The sequence below is a fragment of the Mus caroli genome, unplaced genomic scaffold (genome assembly GCF_978045245.1).
Source record: "Mus caroli unplaced genomic scaffold, Mus_caroli_1 scaffold_12, whole genome shotgun sequence".
NCBI classification, from domain to species: domain Eukaryota; kingdom Metazoa; phylum Chordata; class Mammalia; order Rodentia; family Muridae; genus Mus; species Mus caroli.
The window spans coordinates 57,669,427-57,690,674 of NW_028227267.1; the positions used below are offsets into that span (position 1 = coordinate 57,669,427).

The 21,248-nt window shown below is 41.5% G+C and overlaps 2 protein-coding genes across 6 annotated transcripts; both read left to right on the forward strand.

Moving 5' to 3' along the window:
* Positions 1-263: 263 nt before the first annotated feature.
* Positions 264-8,507, forward strand: Trim13 (tripartite motif containing 13). 5 transcript variants are annotated; one of them, XM_021181932.2, is made up of 3 exons: positions 264-308; positions 1,580-1,681; positions 6,590-8,506. In XM_021181932.2, exon 3 carries the CDS (start codon positions 6,596-6,598, stop codon positions 7,817-7,819), a length of 1,224 nt encoding a protein of 407 aa, XP_021037591.1. In that variant the 5' UTR covers positions 264-308; positions 1,580-1,681; positions 6,590-6,595; the 3' UTR covers positions 7,820-8,506. The 5 variants fall into 5 exon arrangements, with proteins under 5 accessions (XP_021037591.1, XP_021037592.1, XP_021037593.1 ...); XM_021181933.3 differs by lacking the exon at positions 264-308 and adding an exon at positions 1,292-1,357; XM_021181934.3 differs by lacking the exon at positions 264-308 and adding an exon at positions 1,358-1,375.
* Positions 8,508-8,522: 15 nt separating this feature from the next.
* On the forward strand, positions 8,523-14,145 carry Kcnrg (potassium channel regulator). The gene is made up of 2 exons (XM_021182488.3): positions 8,523-10,040; positions 13,802-14,145. Exons 1-2 carry the CDS (start codon positions 9,433-9,435, stop codon positions 14,034-14,036), a joined length of 843 nt encoding a protein of 280 aa, XP_021038147.1. The 5' UTR covers positions 8,523-9,432; the 3' UTR covers positions 14,037-14,145.
* Positions 14,146-21,248: the final 7,103 nt, after the last annotated feature.

A 21,248-nucleotide genomic window follows, 5' to 3' on the forward strand; every position in this document is an offset into this window, starting at 1 on the left:
ATTGCTTGGGAGAAGTCTTGTGGTCTTTTCTCTGACCTGAGGCAGTGTCGGTTGGGTGGCCCTGAGCCACTGTAAAGGTGAAGTGGTTTGGCTCCTACGGACTTGTCTTGGAGCCCCTCCCCCCATCTTGGTGGTGAAGTGGTTCAGCCTGCCAAGGGTGTAGGGGAGGAGCTAGAGGCTTCTTTTTATAGCCGTTGGATGGAGGCCCCCACTCCTTTGTTTTTTGGCCTTTATGGAAGGAGCTTCAGTTAAGAGATAGGGGTCATCCTTTGCGTTTGGGCTAACAGTGGAGTACAGGCAGGACTCAGGTAAAACGGAAATCTAGGAAAGGGCGCTAAGGAGCCCTGCTGGGTTTGGAGGAACTCAAGAGAAAAGTAGATTAGCTCCATAGAGTGACAAGTTTCTAAAGAGCTGGAAGTTTAGTTGTAGGATTAGGCTTATAAATAGTATATATTTTGTATATAGTTTAGAAAATGAAGCTACCTCCCCGAGCTAGCAGGTTTTTACCCCAGTTTACGTTTCACGTGTCTTTATTGGTATACATAAACGGTTACACGTGCCCTTGGAATTTGAGGAAACCCTCCACAGCTGCGGCTTGGTTTTCCACCTTGTAGAAAACCTGTTCATTTAGAGGATAAGGCTCTTGGTTCCACTGTAACGTTCTCGTGAGGACTAAATTAGAAATTACAGGGATTGGTTTAGCCGGGACCACAGGCAATGGGGGGAAGGGGGCAAGAGGGGCTTTTCCATGACTTGGAACCGCGCTTTCCCCAAATTTGCTCTCCTAAAGGCCCAGGCCTACCCAAGCAGGAGTAGACGTGCTCCTCCAGCACACATCAGCCTGCATTTACCTCGGGCTTTCAAGTTTGGATAGGAACCATCTTTTTCATCCTCTGTAACCACGGTCTCCGCATAGGAGGTGGAAATAAGGAAGTCAGGGCGAGATATTTTATTTTATTTTGGCTTTTCTTTATTCTTTCTTTCTTTCTTGAGATATTTTAAAACCAGTTAAAAGTTCCTGCCTCTGAGGGGGACCGTAGTAGTGCCTTTCTGTACATACAGTTGGGTCAATGGTGTTCTACTTAGAGATCGCCGGGCCCGCTGGGTCCTGAAAAGCAGGCAAAGTGGTGTGAAGGGTTGGGCTGTGTTTTTGTATTTGTTGTTCCTGAAAAATGCAAGTAACAACAACAACAAAAAAATACAGCAATCCAAACTCGGCGCGTGGGCGTCACCAGAGCACTTACCCAGAGGCTGGGCGACCTAGGCGGTGCGCAGGCGCGGGACAGCGGGAAGCAGAGGGCGTGGTCGCCGTGTCCATTTTGCACCGGCGCAACCGGGCCCCAGTTGGCTGGTGGAGGTGAGCAGTGTGCTCCGGGTAGGAACCGGGGGCCCGGAATCGCTGGCCCCGCGCCCGCGGCCGGGGAACACCTGCGTGGGCGGTGACGGGCGGCACGGCTTGGCGGCAGCGGTGCTACTGTCGCGGTCGGGAAGGTCCGCGGGCCGCTGGGGAGGCCCCCTGGCCAGGAGGGGTCCAAGAATGAGCTCTGTGCGTGTGACACTCTTTCTCCTTTCTCTACAGTGTTCTCCAGTTTTACCGTCAAAACGTGAGGGAAAACGAACTGGCTCTCTCCACAGAAAATATAATAAGCTTGCTAAAAGCATATACTTGCCTGGAACAAAGGTAAACCGTATTATTTTTCTTTATGTTCTGGTATTTATGAAGGGGAAAAATACCCGATTTTATTAGTCCTAGGACCATTCCAGATGGAAATACAAAGAATAAATATATCTTCACCACCTCCTTTAATAATAGGTGACCTTTGTTCTTTTCATATTTCAAAACTCATGGATTCAAAAATCCATGCTTGCCATTCTTTTTTTTTTTTTTGGCAACTACTATAGATAATTTAATAAAAGTATGCTCTAAAGGAATCAAAGGGATCCAGCAGCATTTCTTCTGTGTGGTTTGTCTTAGTTATCCAGCTACTGGGACTGTAGAACAGGGCTGTAGATTCCTGCAGCTTTCTAGACATTTGTATGAGGAGTGCTTTTAAAACAGAATGTCAATATATAGGCATTCTTTGTGCTAGGACTCAATGGGGCTGTTAATCAATTATGCCCCCCCCCTTTTTTTTTTGCTTTAAATTACACCTTGGAGTATGCTATCACAGTCTACCCGGGAATTACACCTCTGCCCTATTTAATGCTAAGCACCAGTTTCACACAGCCTAATATCACCTGAAAACAATCTGAACTGAGTAATTGTTTTTCAGATTGGTCTGTGGATATGCCTTCATTTACACTGGGCACACTGTGGGCAGCTCTATCTTTAGGCTGATGAACCAGCTAAGCAGGAGCCCATTATAGACAGGCAGCCATCCACATTCTTGATGGTGTCTGCTGCACTTTCTGGTTGGGAGTGGGATCCATGGTGGAAGGCATTGTTGTGGGGAATAGTGAGCAGTTTGTTTTGCCTTGAGTTCCTGCCCTGACTTACCTCAGTGATGGATTGTAACCTTCAAGTGTCAGTTGATTTTGGTCAGTGTTTTACACTGAAAGTAACAGGTCCAGGCCCAGAAGACCCATGTCTTCAGCCTTCCTTCCTAACTGTTCTTTCCATCCGTGTATTTTCTGGTAGGTCTGGAAATTGCTCACACTGGGCAAGTGCTTTCAGTGAGCTGCAACCTCAGCCCTGCTCTGTGCAAAAGTGAAAGGGTATCTGACCCACCCCAGTTCATGCTTCCTTGTTTCTGGTACCCTAGTTGTATTTATTTTCAAGTAATATGAAGATAGTATTGTAAAGATCCTCATTTTATAAAAGATAAAACATATTTGTGAAAACTATAAGAGATTTTTAGAACTCTATGGAGTAAACTTTGTTTTGTGAATAACTTTGTTTTGGGAATATATCCCAGTGCCTTTAGCATGCTAAGTACACCTCTGCCATTAGCATATTCTCAGCTCCTAACATAGGAAAATCATCTTTTTTTCCCCCTTTTCCTTTTTGTGACAGTTTCCTAGTTAGACCAGGCTGGCCTTGAACTAACACAACTATCTGCCTTCCTCTGCATTCAGAGTGCTGGGTTTGGCTTAAGGTGTCTGCCACGATGCCTGGGTTAGAATACTAAGTTTTTGACTTACTTTCTGGGTAGTTTTGAATCCTAGAAGTTTGCAAATTCAAGGTCTGTTCTTTGGTGATAGAAGGGCAAGGAGAGTCAGGCCCCATGTTTTTCCTCCGGAAGTTGGGGGGTTGGTTAGCTACTTTGGGTTTAAGCCCAGAACTTACATTTTATTCCTGCCCCTTTGTTCTCAAGATACGTGATGCGTGCTTCTAGTAACTGACTTAAGTTGGTTTACTTTTTAAGTCCAGGCGAAAACTGTAACAATGAGACCTGTTCAGTGTTTGCTAAGGTGAGGACATATGTGGAGAGGCGGAGTGTTTTAGAAACCAGGATCTGTTTGTACAAACTTGTGTGTGTGCTTGTGCGTGTGTGTGTGTGTGTGTGTGTGTGTGTGTGTGTAGGTGGGTGGATGGGTGGGTGCCCACATGTGCGCACATGACTGGTATATACACCCCCCACACCCCCACACACCATTTTTACTTTTTTTTTTAAGACAGGGTGGCTATGTAGACCAAGTTCAGGTTATCAGTCTTCCTCCCAAGTGCTGGGATTAAAGACATGTGCCACCATGTGCAGCCATATACACTCTGTTTAGAAGAACACCTGACAATCCCTTTCAAGTTGGGTGTCAGTGGTACACGCTCTTCATCCCAGCACTAGGGAGGCAGAGGCAGGTTGATCTTTGAGTTTCAGGCCAGCCTAGTCTACAAAGTGAGTTCCAGGACAGCCAGGGCTACACAGAAAAACCCTGTCTCAAGAAAACAACAAGAAAGCATAGCTGAGCCGGGCGGTGGTGGCGCACGCCTTTGATCCCAGCACTTGGGAGGCAGAGGCAGGCGGATTTCTGAGTTCGAGGCCAGCCTGGTCTACAAAGTGAGTTCCAGGACAGCCAGAGCTATACAGAGAAACCCTGTCTCGAAAAAAAAAAAAAAAAAAAAGAAAAGAAAGCATAGCTGAGTCAGCAAGCGATCCCACTGCAAACAAGGAAAGGTGGAGAAGACTGAGGAAAGACACCAGTGCTGGCCTCAGCCTTCTGCAGGCAGTGTACATGCACTGCACACACATGCCACAGAGAGAATTAGTGTGCCTGGGCATGTGCACTGCTCAGTGGTATGCTCTGCTCATCGTGTGCACTGCTGAGCTTAATCCCTAACTCCAACCACAGATGGTTGTCTGATGGCCAGTAGAGTGCCAAGTATTCCATCCTAGTTTGTTATTTTGGTAATATTTTTGTATCCCTCAGTCACCTGAATAGAGAAATACTTATTACTGATTTTGGAGGTCTTAGAGGTTAAGGTACATTAGCAAATTTGAATTGAGTACTATATATAATATACTACATATATAAATATACATTAGTACTATATTAGAAATGAAATCTGAGGTCTCTAAAACATGTTAAACTCATTTAAAGCAACACTGATAAAAGTCATTGTATGTTACCAAAAAAATAATTTAGTAAAAATAGCTCCCCTACTTTGAAAAAGGCGGCATTCTTTTTAGATTGACAGCTTTCTGTCTTTGGGGGACTTGGGAATGCTGCACTGGTGGTTAGCCTAGGGCATGTCAAGGGTGCTTGCTAACAGCTTTTGAGCTGTTACCAGCTCTGGGTATTTTGTTTGATTGAAAATAACTGTTCTAATTATTTTGATACACGCACAAGAAAAATCTGGTGTTACACAGATTTGTAGTTGATAAAGGGAGTAGAAATGTTTTGAGATAATTTGTTGTTCTTCTTCAATACTGTAACCAAATCTCAACAAATAGTATTTTTGTCATACAGTAGCGTATGAGATCATACTTATTTTTTATTTCTGCAGTATTGGGAATTGAACTCAGGGTCTTGACAAGTGCTCTCCCACTGAGCCACACTATATTTTAAACAAGTCTTCTCTCTATGATTTATAACATTATTACCGAGACCGCCAAACATTGACATATTTCATTATATAATCCCCAATAACCCTCGCATTTGTTAACTTTACTATTTATCAGCATCTTTAATGGGAAGATTATAAGTACATTTTGCAAAAATTTAAATTTTAACATAAAAACCCAGCCTTTTCCCTTTTCATGGTCCAGAAGTATTGTGTTCCTGGAAGTACCCAGCTCATTTTATTCATTTTCAGGATTTGTCAGCTACCTAAATCTACATACTGCTGGCTTCCATTGTTTTCCTAATAACAGCAGCTGTCTCAGCTTGTAGCGGAGTCACGTGAGCCTGTACTCCTTTCTGACCGCACCCACTGGCCACACAAGTGCCTTTGTGTATAGTTAAGTATTCAAGAACAAGGATTTGATAAAATGAGTAATTTTTGCAGCTTCATCAAGCTTTTATTATTTGTTTCTGAAATGGGGTCTCATGATCCAGACTGGGTTGGTACTTGCTTTGAAGCCTTGTTGGCCTTGCGCTGATATCCTTCTTTCTCTGTCTTTCTGAGTATTGGGATTATAGGTGTGTGCTTTAGTCAGCCTCTTTGATTAATCACACAACAGTTCTCATTGGAAAGCTCCTCCCCCTTCCGTTTGTGTGCTCTGGAAGAACACTGATTGGGTAGTGGCACAGCTCAGTGCTTCTTATAGACTTGTTTGATTCCCGTTAAAGTTCCAGCAGTGTCTACCTAGCTTCTGTAGCTTTGACACAGTTGGTAAATGTCAGTCGGTGTAGCCCATCATTATGAGAATGCTTTTGGCTTCACTAGCTCTCTGGAAGAGGAACACATAGGTTTCTGCCCGAGAGAGAGATGTAACATAGAAGAGATAGGATGAGTTTGATTGTTACAACCAACCAATAGAAATATAAAAATTCTCCCAGGCATCAACAGTGAAAATCTACCTCATTTAATTCTCTAGTCAAGGTTGCCCTACAACTCTTGTGCTTCTTACACTATGAATCAAAGTGGTCAAGGCCACTCCTTTCCACCCTCTGATTTGCCCACAAGCCCTTTGATACCAGTTTGTGGGAGGACATTAAACTAGTTGATGTGGATAAATTGTAATCTTGTCTTTGAAATAAAAAATATGCTCGTTTCCAGTAAAAGCTAGAAGAGAGTGCATGCTTGGGTTTATATGTGTGCTTCTGTCTTTAAGTAGCATACCATTTCATATTTGTGGGCCCGAAGTAAAGAGCCCATTCTGTCACAGACAGTGAGACTCTTTGTTTCCGACTTCTAGTAGTCAGCTCTGTTTTAAAACAATGTTGGGTCCCGTTGGCTCAGTTTGCGGTTGTCCCAGGCCTAACCCTGTTTCAGCAAAGGCTGTTGTTGGGAGGCTGTCACAAAGGCCTTGTGTGCAGGAGTGCTCTTGTCCCAGTGAGTTAAATGTGCCTCAGCATCCAGGCCTTCCCCAAGTGTCTCCCATATATTCTTCGGTTGTTTCAGGAGGAGATCATTTTATTGGGAAAGAGGATGTTTTCTACTGATTCCAGAGTGGCTCACCAGAACTAAACGTTTCTTTCTCGGTGGCAGGATGTGATGGAGCTGCTTGAGGAAGACCTCACGTGCCCAATTTGCTGCAGTTTGTTTGATGACCCCCGAGTGTTGCCCTGCTCACACAACTTCTGCAAAAAATGCTTAGAAGGGCTCTTAGAGGGGAATGTGAGGAATTCCCTGTGGAGACCATCTCCATTCAAGTGTCCTACCTGCCGTAAGGAAACCTCAGCTACTGGAGTCAATAGTCTGCAGGTCAATTACTCCCTAAAGGGTATCGTGGAGAAATACAACAAAATCAAGATTTCTCCCAAAATGCCAGTGTGTAAAGGACATTTGGGGCAGCCTCTCAACATTTTCTGTGTAACTGATATGCAGCTGATTTGTGGGATCTGTGCTACTCGAGGCGAACACACCAAGCATGTCTTCTCCTCTATTGAAGATGCCTACGCTCGAGAAAGGAATGCCTTTGAGTCCCTCTTTCAGAGTTTTGAGACTTGGCGCCGGGGAGATGCTCTTTCCCGCTTGGATACTTTAGAAACAAACAAGAGGAAAGCCCTCCAGTTACTCACGAAGGATTCAGATAAAGTAAAGGAGTTTTTTGAGAAGTTACAGCACACCTTGGATCAAAAGAAGAATGAAATCCTGTCTGACTTTGAAACTATGAAGCTTGCAGTTATGCAGACCTATGACCCGGAGATCAACAAAATCAACACTATTCTACAGGAGCAGCGGATGGCCTTCAACATTGCTGAGGCTTTCAAAGATGTCTCAGAACCTATTATATTTTTGCAACAGATGCAAGAGTTCAGGGAGAAAATCAAAGTAATCAAGGAAACTCCTTTGCCACATTCTAATTTGCCCACAAGCCCTTTAATGAAGAACTTTGATACCAGTCAGTGGGGAGACATTAAACTAGTTGATGTGGATAAACTGTCTTTGCCTCAAGACACAGGTGTGCTCACTAGCAAGATTCCCTGGTACCCCTATCTGCTGCTCATGATGGTAGTTTTACTGGGTCTCCTCATATTCTTTGGCCCCACTGTATTCCTGGAGTGGTCTCCACTTGATGAATTGGCAACTTGGAAAGACTATCTTTCAAGCTTCAATTCTTACCTGACTAAATCAGCTGATTTTATAGAACAATCGGTTTTTTACTGGGAACAGATGACAGATGGGTTTTTCATTTTGGGTGAAAGAGTAAAAAATGTTAGTTTGGTGGCACTGAACAATGTAGCAGAATTTATATGCAAATACAAACTATTATAAAGTCTATCAATTACACAGTTCTGCTTCTTGATGGGATTGTTGGAGAACACAGGAATAATTCAGATCTGATCAAGATTTCAGTCTATTTCTTTTTAAAATATTTCTTTAATGTCATTTGAAGTTTAGTAGTCCTAAACCTTCCCTTCCTTCTTAAAGACAGTTTTAAAATAAATATTGTTTCTCTAAATTGGCTGAGTTTGTGCTGTGATAAGAGGAAGGGGGTGTGTCTGTATCTCATTGGTGATCCCTTAAGTCTGGAACTTTGAAACCAACTACGACAAGAAATAAGCAAGAGAGCCAGCAAGTGAGGTGAGAGCACACCTGAGCTAACACCACCTCTGTAACATAGAGTATGTGAGTTCACACTACATCTGTGAGTTAGAGCACACCTGAGCTAACACCAAATCGTGGATGCAGGTAATGGAGTGCTGAGTCAGCAAGTGTACTGTGAAGGCAAAGATGCTCTTCTGACTGAAAATTTTAAAACAAGGAAAGACCATAAAACATTGGATTCCCAAGTTGGTTTTAGAGGAGTTATTAATTTCTTGTGACAGTATCTTGTATATCTTTCCCTCTTCTATTTTTGACAAGCTTCATCTAGTAGAGTCTCACAAGTATTGGAATCACAATGACCTTTGTCCTTGTGAATTTTTCACTAAAGTACACTTTAATGTGCATAAGCTGCGCATGTGGGAAGGGCAGGAGTTGGGAAAGCCATCTTTTAACTGGTACCTAATGTTGGGATTGTGTTGCAAAGTGTCACCTTAACTGTATAAGCAACCCAGTTGACTATTCCTGCAGAAATTCAAGTGTAGTAAGACTACCCTGACAATCTGTGTTAATAGAAGAGACCATTTGTTAGCCACCAGGTGAGGCTGATGCTATCCTCTCTGCTCACTAAGAGAGAGAATGATGCTCACAGGACAGAAGTACTGACTCTTCTCTCCTTGCTTAGAAGTCAAATGAAAACAAAATAACCCACCCTTAACTGCTTTTAGTCAGCCTTGTTTTTCTCATGAATAGAATAGGCTCTTGAAGGCCCACGGAGTGAAATGGATTTTAGCCAAATCTGGGCCTCATCCTTCAGTTTTGGTGGAGAAGAGGGATGAGAAGCTGGCCCAGGAAAGTGTCTGCTGTACCCAACCAGCCATGAGATGGTGCTGCGCATTCTTAACATGAGTCACGATCTAGCTATTAAATTACTAAGGGGGTTCTAAAACCAGATAGTGTTTTCTATAAATTTTATCTTGGCCACAAGGGCGTGGCAAATGTCTGCAGAGAGAGTGGTTTTCTGCTCCTGATTACATTGAAATACTGGTTTACTTTAGGGTTTCAATGGAGAATGATTTCTTCAGTGCTGGAGACAGCAGGAGACAGGAAGAAAGGGATCTATTTGAAAACATGAGATATACTGACATTCTGTTTCACTTGCTGCTCTTTCAATTTACATACTTCAAGTTCCCAAGCAACTCACACTTGCAAACACAGCTATGGATACACTATTTGTCTTGACAATAGTTACCTTGGAATTTACATCTAGTTTTCTATCTCCACTCCCCTGTTTCCTAATCATATAAAGCGTGGATGGTAGCAGGTTGAGTTAGAGAGTTTTTATGAGTCTGTGTTATTGGTCTGTAGCCACTAGTGTGAAGCTAGGCAGGATGAGTGGTCAGGACCTAGTCACTTTGAATGTGGGAGGGAGGATATTCACAATGAGGCTCTCTACCCTCAAGCAGTTCCCTGCCTCTCGCTTGGCAGGCATGTTAGATGGCAGAGACCAAGAGTTCAAGACAGTTGATGGCCAGATTTTTGTGGACAGAGATGGTGCTTTATTTAGTTTCATTTTAGATTTTTTGAGAAATCATGAGCTTCTGTTACCCTCGGACTTTTCAGACCATCATAGGCTTCAGAGAGAGGCTCTTTTCTATGAACTTGATTCTCTTGTTGATCTCTTAAGCCAATCCCTGCTCCAATCAAGATCTGCTGTCATGGAGGTCCATTTCCTAAACCAAAATACTCAAGCCTTCTTCAGAGTGTTTGGCTCTTGCAGCAAAACAATCGAGATGCTAAGTGGGAGGATTACAATGTTTGTGGAGCGACCCACAGCACTGCCCGGGAACAGGAACTCCCCTCTGGCTTTACCTCCACAAAGACCTTCTCACCACGATCTGCTTTTCCACTGTGGCTCCGATGGCACTGCTGAGAACCAAGCTGGAGTCAGGTATTTTGAATGCTGAAGCATCTCCTCTATTCCAGTTTTCTGACATTTTCTCTCCAAATTGAAAATTCTTTATGCCTAATTAAAACTCCTCTTGGCAAAAGAAAAAAAAAAGTTTAGACTAATGTTCAATAGAACAAGTAGTCATTTTCTAAACGTGGACACTTACAGACTAAGGTACTGTTGAACAGGTAATAAACCAGCCCTGCCCAGGGAAACTAGAAACTGCTCTGTGTGGTTACAACCGAAACTGATTCTGTGGATTATATTCCATTGCTAAGGAATGGTTTAGAATGATTCAGTTTGCTGCTTTTCTTCAGTGGAGAAGAATATTTTTATGCAGGTGAGGACCACCGCCACACCTGCCTCTGCTGGAATCAAAGGTTGATTTCTGCCCTGTAGTCAGAGACACACTACCTCACCCCCTGTTAAAAATGTCTTAGTGCTGTGTACCATTATTATCAACTGTGAAAGTTGGTTTTAATTTTTAGAAGGAAAATAGTTTTCATGCATTCATTATTTAGAGTATTTAAAAGCAAGTCACTTTTGGAAGAGAGACACATTTTAGCCTGTACAGTAGCCATCAGGGAGAGCCTTCCTCCACAGGATGCCCCTTAGTCTCAGCTACCAACTAGAGGACAGTGGGCAGTGTACCTAAGTGTATACACTTCCTTATTTCTTGGTCTTCCAAATAAATTGAAACATTTTGGAAATGAGTACCAATCAAATAGACCATGAAGAAAAAGATCCTTTTACCAAACTTTTAAATTTTGTTCTTTATTTTCACTGGGGAGGAAATACTTAAGTAAGAGGAATAATAATAAAGACACATATAGGTGAAAAGATGTCTTGGAAATAATAAATTATCTTCAGAAACAAGATTAGAAACTGAGGGTGGATCATTGCATATATACTGTACCAAGTGACTCCTGACCTTCTTCTTCTGATTTTTTTTTTTTTTTTTTTTTGGTTTTTTTGAGGCAGGGTTTCTCTGTGTAGTCCCAGCTGTCCTGGAACTCACTTTGTAGACCCGGCTGGCCTCGAACTTAGAAATCCGCCTCCCTCTGCCTCCCGAGTGCTGGGATTAAAGACATGTGCCACCATGCCCGGCTTGACTCCTAGCTTTTTGTTACATGTTTGGAACAGCGAAGACTTATTTATTTTCAACTCAATCTTAAAAAGAGACATTAAATTTTCATAACAGGTAATTTTTTGAGATGGGTCTCCTAGCCCTGGTTGGCCTTGAGTGTCATCCTCCTGCATCTGCCTTCTGAGTATGAGATTATAGCCCTCACCCAGCTTGTGGTGGGATTTTTGGTTGTTTGAAGTTTGAAGTTTCTTCTGGAGTTTAATTTACAGAGTGCCAGTTTCAGGATAGATATAGAATCTATAAAATGACATGAACAAGCCAGGCAGTGGTGGCGCACTCCTTTAATCCCAGCACTTGGGAGGCAGAGACATGTGGATTTCTGAGTTCGAGGCCAGCCTGGTCTACAGAGTGAGTTCCAGGACAGCCAGGGCTTCACAGAGAAACCCTGTCTCGACACCCCTCTCCCAAAATTGACATGAACATGAATGGTGATTGAGTATATGACTAGTTGGCCATGACTTATCTTAGCTAGTTTTTGGTCTTGTTTGTTCAGATGTTTTAGATGGTGGATGTGATAGAATAAGCCTGGCTGGCTTCAGTGTGTTGGTAGGTCTCTCGGGTTCTTGGTTTGTATCTTTAGATGTCCATTCATGTGACAATATACTTTAGATGTCCATCCATGAGACAATATACTTTAGATGTCTATCCATGAGACAATATACTTTAGATGTCCATCCATGTGACAATATACTTTAGATGCCCATCCATGTGACAATACACTTTAGTTCAAGTTATGGCCTCAGGATTCTAGAGTTTCTTCTGTAGCCATTTTCTGATCTCTCCTTTTTTAAACTAGATGAAAAAGCATAGTTGCCCTTAAATTTTTTTAAAAAACTAAGGTGTGGGGGAGGGGGGGGGAGGTGTGGTGATAGTGCTTAGTGGGAGAGTCCCTTGCCTGGGGTGCACTGCGAAGCCTTGGGCTCTATCTGCAGCACTAGAAATGCAAGCTCCCATTCTCCTTTTCTTTAGTTCATCCATTTCTTATATGTATGAGATCCTTTTCAATTTGACCTCAGAGGGAATCAGATACAGTAGTTTTAGCTCAGTGAGTTATTGTAAGAACATTCTACTTTTTTGTAAGTACCTACTACTTGCTATTTGTATCCTAGTCCTCCTATGATAGGCTGCGACTTTCTGACAAATGTTTCTAGGTTGTAGAATTTACGTCTGAACTTGGAAGATGAAGTGCTTTACTACTGTTAAAATTTTGTACCAAACACAATAAACCTTGCTTGAAATGTGCTTTGTAGCTTGATAATTTTTAGCTGGTTGTTGTTTTCTTTGCCAGTAAAAAGTTTCTGAACTTGGCCTCTAGTAGTCACCATTTCAGCCATGCCCTCAGTTCATGGCTAGGGCTGTGCTCAAACATTGTTTTACCCCCTTGAAACTATAGAGTGTCTACCTGACACTAACCTAAGCCTCATTTCACAGTTTTAGAACAGTGGGAAGTCACAAAAATATCCTTGATGACAGATACTTTCTGTGCTATAATGCCATCATTAAAGCAAACGTGGGTATATGTGCTGACATTGTAGAATACTTAGTGGGTAGGTAAAGGGTTTTGCATTTTCAATCAGATTTTGACTACTATATTTTCTCTTCAATAACAGGTAGCTATTGATGAAAAGATAGCAATAAATTGGAGCCTTAGCATTTTGTACCTTCAGATTTTAACCTGAAAAGACTGGTTGACAGGAATAAATCTCAAATTACAATGGCAGTACTAATGAATGATTAGAGTTCGTGGAAAATTATAAAAATACAGTGTTAGCAGAAACAAATCAATTTAGTCAAATTGGGTTAAAGAGAAATGAAAAACTGGAAATGTGTTACTCTATATTAACAACAACAACAAAAAAGTTTAATTCTTTGACCAAGTTGACCAATCCAGAAAATTTCAATGAAAAAGCTGACATTTTCAACTATATTCTTAAATGTAATTGAGGTGAGTCGGAAGCATGGTAATATTCAGTTACTGATTTAAATTTGAAAATGAAGACTCAAAAGAAAATCTGTTTTTAAAAAAAGATCATGAGCCAGGCAAGGCAGGATGGCCTAAGTCTTTAATCCTAGCACTTGGGAAGGAGAGGCAGGCAAATCTGAAGGTGACTCTGAAGCCAGCATAGGCTGGGCATGGTGGTGGCTCACACCTTTAATCCCAGCACTTGCGAGGCAGAGGCAGGCGGATTTCTGAGTTCGAGGCCAGTCTGGTCTACAGAGTGAGTTCTAGGACAGCCAGGGCTATACAGAGAAACCCTGTCACAAAAAACAAAACAAAACAAACAAACAAAAAGAAGCCAGTATGGTCTATGAAATGAAGTCCAGCCTGGGATACAAAGACTGTATAAAAAAAACAAACAAAAAAAGGTGTTGCCAAGCCTGGGGTGCACATCTGTAATACTAGCATTTTGTTTGAGGCAGAAGGATCATGAATTTGAGGCAATCATGGTACACAGTATAACTCTCTCAAACAAAACAAAACGAAACAAAAAAACCAACAACGAAAACAGAAGAGAAAGGTAGGATGCCTTTATTTGAGGGTGTGAATAATTTCTATGTGTAGTTTTGTTATTAAAGGAATGCTTTGTAATTGATTACTTCTTTTATGCCTCAGGTACATTTCCATAAAGCCTGATAATCGAAAATTGGCCAACGGAACAAATGTCTTGGGCCTACTGGTGGACACTTTATTAAAGGAAGGCTTTCATCTGGTCAGCACTAGAACACCGGCCTCTGGAGAAAAAAGTGAATGTTATGTCTTTGAAAGGATAAAAAGCCCTCAAGTCCTTGGGATGAGTAAAACACCCAAATCAGAAATTACCACCATGCCAGCACCATCTCAGAAGTGACACTGTTCTTTGGACATTCCATATCGGGGGCTGTCTGTCAGATCTGTACTGTGTAACTTTGGGTTCCTCGAGCAGTGCTTAAAGCCACAGTGCCTCTTCTCTTAAATCAGCACTGGACTTTGTGCTCTGGCCCTTGCTTCTTTTGCCATGAACCCTCATAGTTTTTAGAAATGGGCTCTGGACTTGGACTGTGTCTAATCCTAGTTTAGTCATTTATTAGCTATGTGACTTAATTGAGACATTTCTGTGTTTTAATTTTTATCTATTAACTAGGGACAAAAAAAAGTAGCTCCCCTCACAGGCCTATGAGGAGGTGGTTAAAGGAGACAAAGTTCTCATTATGTTGCCCGGCATGTGGTAGGCATTCAGTAACTGTTATTAATGATAATGATCATGGGTCACTTGCTTTCAAACCCCTCTCTTCTCCAGGGCCTTGTTTTCTCCCTTGCCTTTTGCTTCTCTGCAGTGTCAGTGCCTTAGAGTTCTATTGCTATAAGGAGACACCATGACCATGGCAATGTCATGTTTTTATAAGGAAAACATTTAATTGTGGCTGGCTTACAGTTTCAGAGATTTAGTTCATTATCATCACAGTGGTCAGCATGGTAGTATCCAGATGGACAAGGTGCTGGAAAAGCCAAGAGTTCTAAATCTTGATCCTTAGACAACAGAAGGAAACTGTATCACCCTGAGCATAGCTTGAGCATAGGAGACTTCAAAGCCCACCTCCATAGGGACATGCTTCCTCAAACAAGGCCACACCTCCTAGTAGTCCCTACTCCCTATGGGCCAAGCGTTCAAACACATGAGTCTATTGGGAGCCACACCTATTGAAACCACCAGTCAGTGATTGAACCCTCATGCATACAAAGTAAGCCCTCTATGACTATGATTGTACTCCTCAGCAGATGATCCTTCTGTATAGACATATATCATCATAAAACCAGGTTTCAAGCCGGGTGGTGGTGGCGCACGCCTTTAATCCCAGCACTTGGGAGGCAGAGGCAGGCGGATTTCTGAGTTCGAGGCCAGCCTGGTCTACAAAGTGAGTTCCAGGACAGCCAGGGCTATACAGAGAAACCCTGTCTCGAAAAACAAAACAAACAAACAAACAAACAAACAAAAAAAAACCAATAAAACAAACAAAAAAACCCAAGGTTTGCTTCACTTAAATATAAGTTCTATGAAAAGTTTCTAATACTACTATACATACAGTATTGTGCCAAACTCATCAATCATACAATGTCTGCATCTGGTGGAAAACACTGGAACAATAAAGTACACATAACTTCAGCACTTGGGAGGCAGAGGCAGGCGGATTTCTGAGTTCAAGGCCAGCCTGGTCTACAGAGTGAGTTCCAGGACAGCCAGAGCTACACAGAGAAACCCTGTCTCGAAAAACAAAACAAAACAACAACAAAATGCACATAACTTTCTCTCTTGTGTTTTATTTGTGTTAAACACTAGGATAACACCTAAAGGAGAAAGTACTTCATCAAAAGGCTCCTAGTGCTTGCTTGTAGTTGAGTGAAAAGCTGTTATGTGTATGCACTTCAAAGTATGCAAGTCATTCAAGAACATATTTTAAAAATTTTTCTTAGGTAGGGTTACTATGGCTACCATGAAACACCATGACCAAAAGCCAATTGGGGAGGAGTTTATTTGGCTTACACTTTTGTGGGGGTCCCTGCAAATACCAGGGCTGGTAGAGTAACCATCCATGTGAGGCGAGGAGGAGATCCAGTTCAGCAGGATTTAGTGAGCCTGTGTTGGTTCAAACTTGAGCCTGACACCAGGCAGTTTATTTTGGTCATATCTAGGTACAGAGGTACAGTACAACATTGGAAAAAGTTTCCTGGTAAATGTGGCTCTCATCTCTTACTCAACAGTGCAAGTTGAGTGGACTGCAGTCATTACCATTGCTCCCTTGACAGCAGCACTTGGTTACCCTGGCTTACAACAAGTTCTACATTAAAGAATTTAAGTTCTTAGAAGTTTTACTGTACCAACAAAGCTATGGTGGACCTTCAGGTCCAGAAAGACAACCCCAAGGGGTTGCATGCCTTCAGCATAGAAGATCTGGGAGGTAACACAATGATTGATGCTACTGGAGATCAAAAAGTTCCCTGAGATGGGCTCAGAGAAAATACAATGAAGGGACTGGAGACAATGTGGGACCTCTGAGCATCAAGAAAAAAAAAAGTAAATGTGATGGACATATTTGTGCTGCATTCCGCATGCTGTGATGTTACCTGATCATTTAACTAGAATGTCATCCATCTGTTTGCCTGGCATCCTGATTCACAGCTTTCATACTCAAGTCATCAGCCTTGTTATTGAAACACTGTGGTGCAAATCTGTTGAAAGGAGCAGAGGGAGTGGGAGGGGAGAAAGAAGGAAAGGCTAAACCAACACAAAATAAACAAACATTGAAAAGGAGGCAGCTGTAGCCCAGGGGTGGTAGCACACACCTTTAATCCCAGCACTGGGTGAGGTGGGACAGGGTGGGGGTGGGGTCGGGTGTATAGCTCTGTGAGTTCCAGGACAACCAAGGCTACATGGAGAAACCCTGCCTTGGGAAAAAAAAAGGGGGGTGGGGGTTGGGGGAAGAGAAGCCATATCTCAAAGACTGTGTGTATGCCCAAGATTGTGGCCAGTCTTGTGGCATAGTAATAAGGCCTACTGTTCATACTGACAGAAGTCTTACTGTACCACCTTAACAATGAAAAACTTGGTAATAACATTCGTAAGGGTGGCTCAAATTTGTGAAATTTAAATTGTGGGGAAGAAAAAAAACCCTCAACCTTTTTAAAGAGTACCTCAAAAACTTATGAGAAGTAGAATTCTTTTAGTAATGTTTAGGTCAAAGACTATGGTATTGGTCCAAAAGCAAGGGAGTCTTAAGAAGGAATTCCTGTTTTGTTAGCATCTATCCTCTCATTTCTGTAGAACTGGTGGCTTCCATAAAAATAAATAAATAAATAAATAAATAAATCTTGTGCTGGAGAGATGGCTCAGCCTTTAAGAGCACTGACTGCTCTTCCGAAGGTCCGGAGTTCAAATCCCAGCAACCACATGGTGGCTCCCAACCATCTGTAATGAGATCTGACGCCCTCTGGAGTGTCTGAAGACAGCTACAGTGTACACCGGAGCAAGTGGAGCCAACTGGAGTGAAGAGAGGTCCCAGCAACCACATGATGGCTCACAACCATCAGTATAGCTACAGTGTACTCATATACATAAAATAAATAAATCTGAAAAGCCTTTGAGTGCTAGGATTAAAGGTGTGTGCCACCACTGCCTGGCTGAAACTTACTTTAGTGAATTGTTTTAGTTTTGAAAAGGATGAGTTAGGTGTACATTTTTTTTTAAAGATTTATTTATTATTATATGTAAGTACACTGTAGCTGTCTTTAGACACACCAGAAGAGGGTGTCAGATCTCGTTACAGATGGTTATGAGCCACCATGTGGTTGCTGGGATTTGAACTCAGGACCTTCGGAAGAGCAGTCAGTGTTCTTACCCACTGAGCCATCTCACCAGCCCAGGTGTACTTTTCTTACACTCTACAGGAAAATATTATTTTGGTAAATTTTTGCATTCTGTGTGATTTAACTAATTGAATATAACTGACATCCATATGCTGTTTAATTCTTTATGGTGTTTGTTGATAAGATTAATAAAAACTGATAAGTAAAAGACAATATTCTATCTCAGTTTAGCAAGGACAAAAACATGAAAGGTTTAAGATGCTATTAACATGTTCTTAGTCATTCACATTTGCAGATGACAATTTTGAGTTTAGAAATAGAATTTTCTTTTTAATGACCATATTATAAATTGTGCTGGTAACTGTAGCAGGACAGGGATTATTGTCCTGTACAGTAAGGTCCTCCATGCTAAGAATATTACTTAGTACAAACAAATGTCACATATTATAATTTCCATGGATATATACCCAAGTATGTATGTATGTATATATATACACACACACACACACACTCTCAAGCTGTAGACTAGGCTGGCCAGAGATTTACCTAACCTCTTTCTCCTGATTTCTAGAATTAAAGGTGTGTGCCACCATTACCCTGTAAATTGCCCATACTTTAGAAATATGTATTCCTCATTAGGGAAAGTATATTTTCAGAATGAGCAGAGTTCATTCATTGTTTTATCCCATCTGGAAGCATGTCATCTCAGTGAGCTCCTCTGCTTCACTGTATGAGTGGAACAGTAACTGGGACATCAGCATGAGTCTTTCAGAAAGGAAGGCAGACATTTTCATATAGTCACCAATTAAATCTTCTTCAAGGAATTCACTTATTTTTTAAATACTTATTTTTATTTATGTGCCTAAGGAGTCAAGAAGATGGTATTCAATTCCTTGGTATGGAAGTCACAGGTAGTTGTGAGCCACCTGACATGGTGTTCTGGGAACTAAACTTGGGTCCACTGGAAAGGTATTAAGTGCTTTTAGCCAGTAAGCCATCTCTCAAGCCTCAAATTATTTTAAGTTATAAGAAAAGTGCCAAAAACAAAAACAAAAAACCAGAAAAAACCTATCTTGTTCAGTGTCTCAGTTGGGGTTTCTATTGCTGCAAGGAAACACCATAACTAAAAACCAAGTTGGGGAAGAAAGGGTTTACTTAGCTTACACTTCCACATTGCTGCTCATCACTAAAGGAACTCAAACACGGCAGGAACCTGGAGGTTGAGAGTTGATGAAGAGGCGAATGGAGGAGTGCTGCTGACTGGCTTGTTTCTCATGGCTTGTTCAGCTTGTTTTCTTACAGAACAGAACCTAAGACCACCAGACCAGTGATGGCCCATCCAAAATGGGTTGAGCCCTTCCCCATTGATTACTAATTGAGAAAATGCCTTACAGCTGGATCTCATGGAGTCATTTTCTCATGGTTTCTTTCTCTGATGATTCTAATTTGTGTCAAGCTGACCCAGAACCACCCAGTACATCCAGCAACACTGAAAACCTTGATCTCACAAATCCCAAATACTATCATCTCAGCTAACGAATAAACACCATAATGGCATGCTAAGCGTTCAGTCCTAATAGAGCCATTAATAGTTGGGCCTCTTGTATTTTCTAAATTACGTTCAAGTTTCTTTCCATCATCCAGTTTTATTTCTGACTAGGCATGGAAGGTTTTAGCTTCTGATTCTTCTTGAACTCAATGACTTACAAAGTTAATTCTTCCCGTAAAGTTTTCTGAAGGGTGCTACTAAAACCTGGGTTAAACACTGTAGCCCTTACCTTGTGATAAAACAGGAACTAATTTGAGCAGCCTTTAAAATACACATGAAACCAAGAATCTAAAGTAGAAGATTGTTTAGGACAATTTGAAAAATACAGAGTTTGCTCACGTCTGATTTTTTTTCTACACTGCTTGTATCTGACACACCAGCTTTGCTTTCTGTTTGTGCTGATTCTCACAAGTGACAGAAACAGTTCCGTTAGAGGTATCTATCCATAGAAACATTTGATAGTTGCTTTGTTGTTAAAGAAAACAACAAAAAGATTACCAAGAGCAAATTTTAGTATTGTATTAGCTACTATATGGAAAGTTACAGAAGTTTACTATCTTCCTGGTGACAAAGTGCATCCCAGGGATAGTCATGTAGATTTAAGATTTGTTTTTAGGGACTGGTGAGATGACTCAGTGGGTAAGAGCACTGACTGCTCTTCCAAAGGTCCCTAGTTAAAATCCCAGCAACCTCATGGTGGCTCACAACCACCCATAATTAGATCTGACGCGCTCTTCTGTTGCGTCTAAAGTCAGCTACAGTGTACTATGTATAATAAATACATCTTTGGCCTGGAGCGACCAGGGACCGAGTCAGCAGAGTTGACTGGAGCAAGTGGGGCCGACCTGAGTGAGCAGAGGTCTTAAAAATTCAATTCCCGCCTTTAATCCCAGCACTTGGGAGGTAGAGGCAGGCGGATTTCTGAGTTCGAGGCCAGCCTGGTCTACAGAGTGAGTTCCAGGACAGCCAGGGCTACACAGAGAAATCCTGTCTCGAAAAAACAAAACAAACAAACAAAAAATTTCAATTCTCAACCATATGAAGGCTTACAACCATCTGTACAGCTACAGTGTACTCACATACATAAAATAAATCTTAAAAAGGTTTTTAATTTTTCACATTTTTTAAACGTTTATTTTAGCTATACAAGTTTTGTTTGCATGTATGCCTGTGTACTGTCTGTGTTCAGAAGTCAGAAGACATTGGCTCCTCTGGACCTGGAGTTATAGCTGTCAGTTACCATGTGGGTGCCGAGAGTTGAATCTAGGTCCTCTGTAAAAGTAACAAGTGCCTGCCTGCTTGCCTTCCTTCCTTCTTTTTTCTTCCTTCCTTCCCCACCTTTTTTTTTTTTTTTTAAGATTTACTTATTATATGTAAGTACACTGTAGCTGTCTTCAGACACTCCAGAAGAGGGAGTCAGATCTCATTACAGATGGTTGGGAGCCACCATGTGGTTGCTGGGATTTGAACTCAGGATTAGGAAGAGCAGTCAGTGCCAAGGTCTCTCTCTGGCCCACAAGTGCTTTTAACTACTGAACTGTTACAAAAACCTGGAATCCTGATTTCAATAATCTGTGTGATTATTTTCTCTCCCCAATTTACTTTTGAAGAAACATACTTAAGAATGAGTCAATTAAATTTATTTTTGTTCATCTTCTGGAATCTCTTGCTAAATCTCCTTTGAAATGCCAGTTGTAGTTTTAGACAATTTGTCTTTCTGGTTTCCAAATTTCTGTCTATTTAATTTGTTTTTTTGAGACAGAGTTTCTCTTTGTAACAGTCCTGGCCGCCTGGAACTCTTGCAGACCAGAGTGGCCTTGAACTCACAGAAATCTGCCTGCCTCTGCCTCCCAAGTGCTGGAATTACAAGTGTGTGCCACTACAACTGGCTAAATTTCTTTCATTACAGTTCTTTTATTAGGAAGATCTTTGTCTTAGTGTTTCTTGAACCTGGAGACTGGCACCCCACACCCCAATTTCCATTATTTGGCTTTTCACTTGAAAAATTAAAACCATGTAAATTTCATGGTCTTTTAAACTGATCAAAGTTAGACTTTAATTCCTCAGTTTCTTAAAAAGTAAAGTTTAACACATTTTGCTCATAGACCCTCAACAGACACAGTGTAGGGATTTTCCAACAAATATATACTTGACATACACTTTTACAAAAAA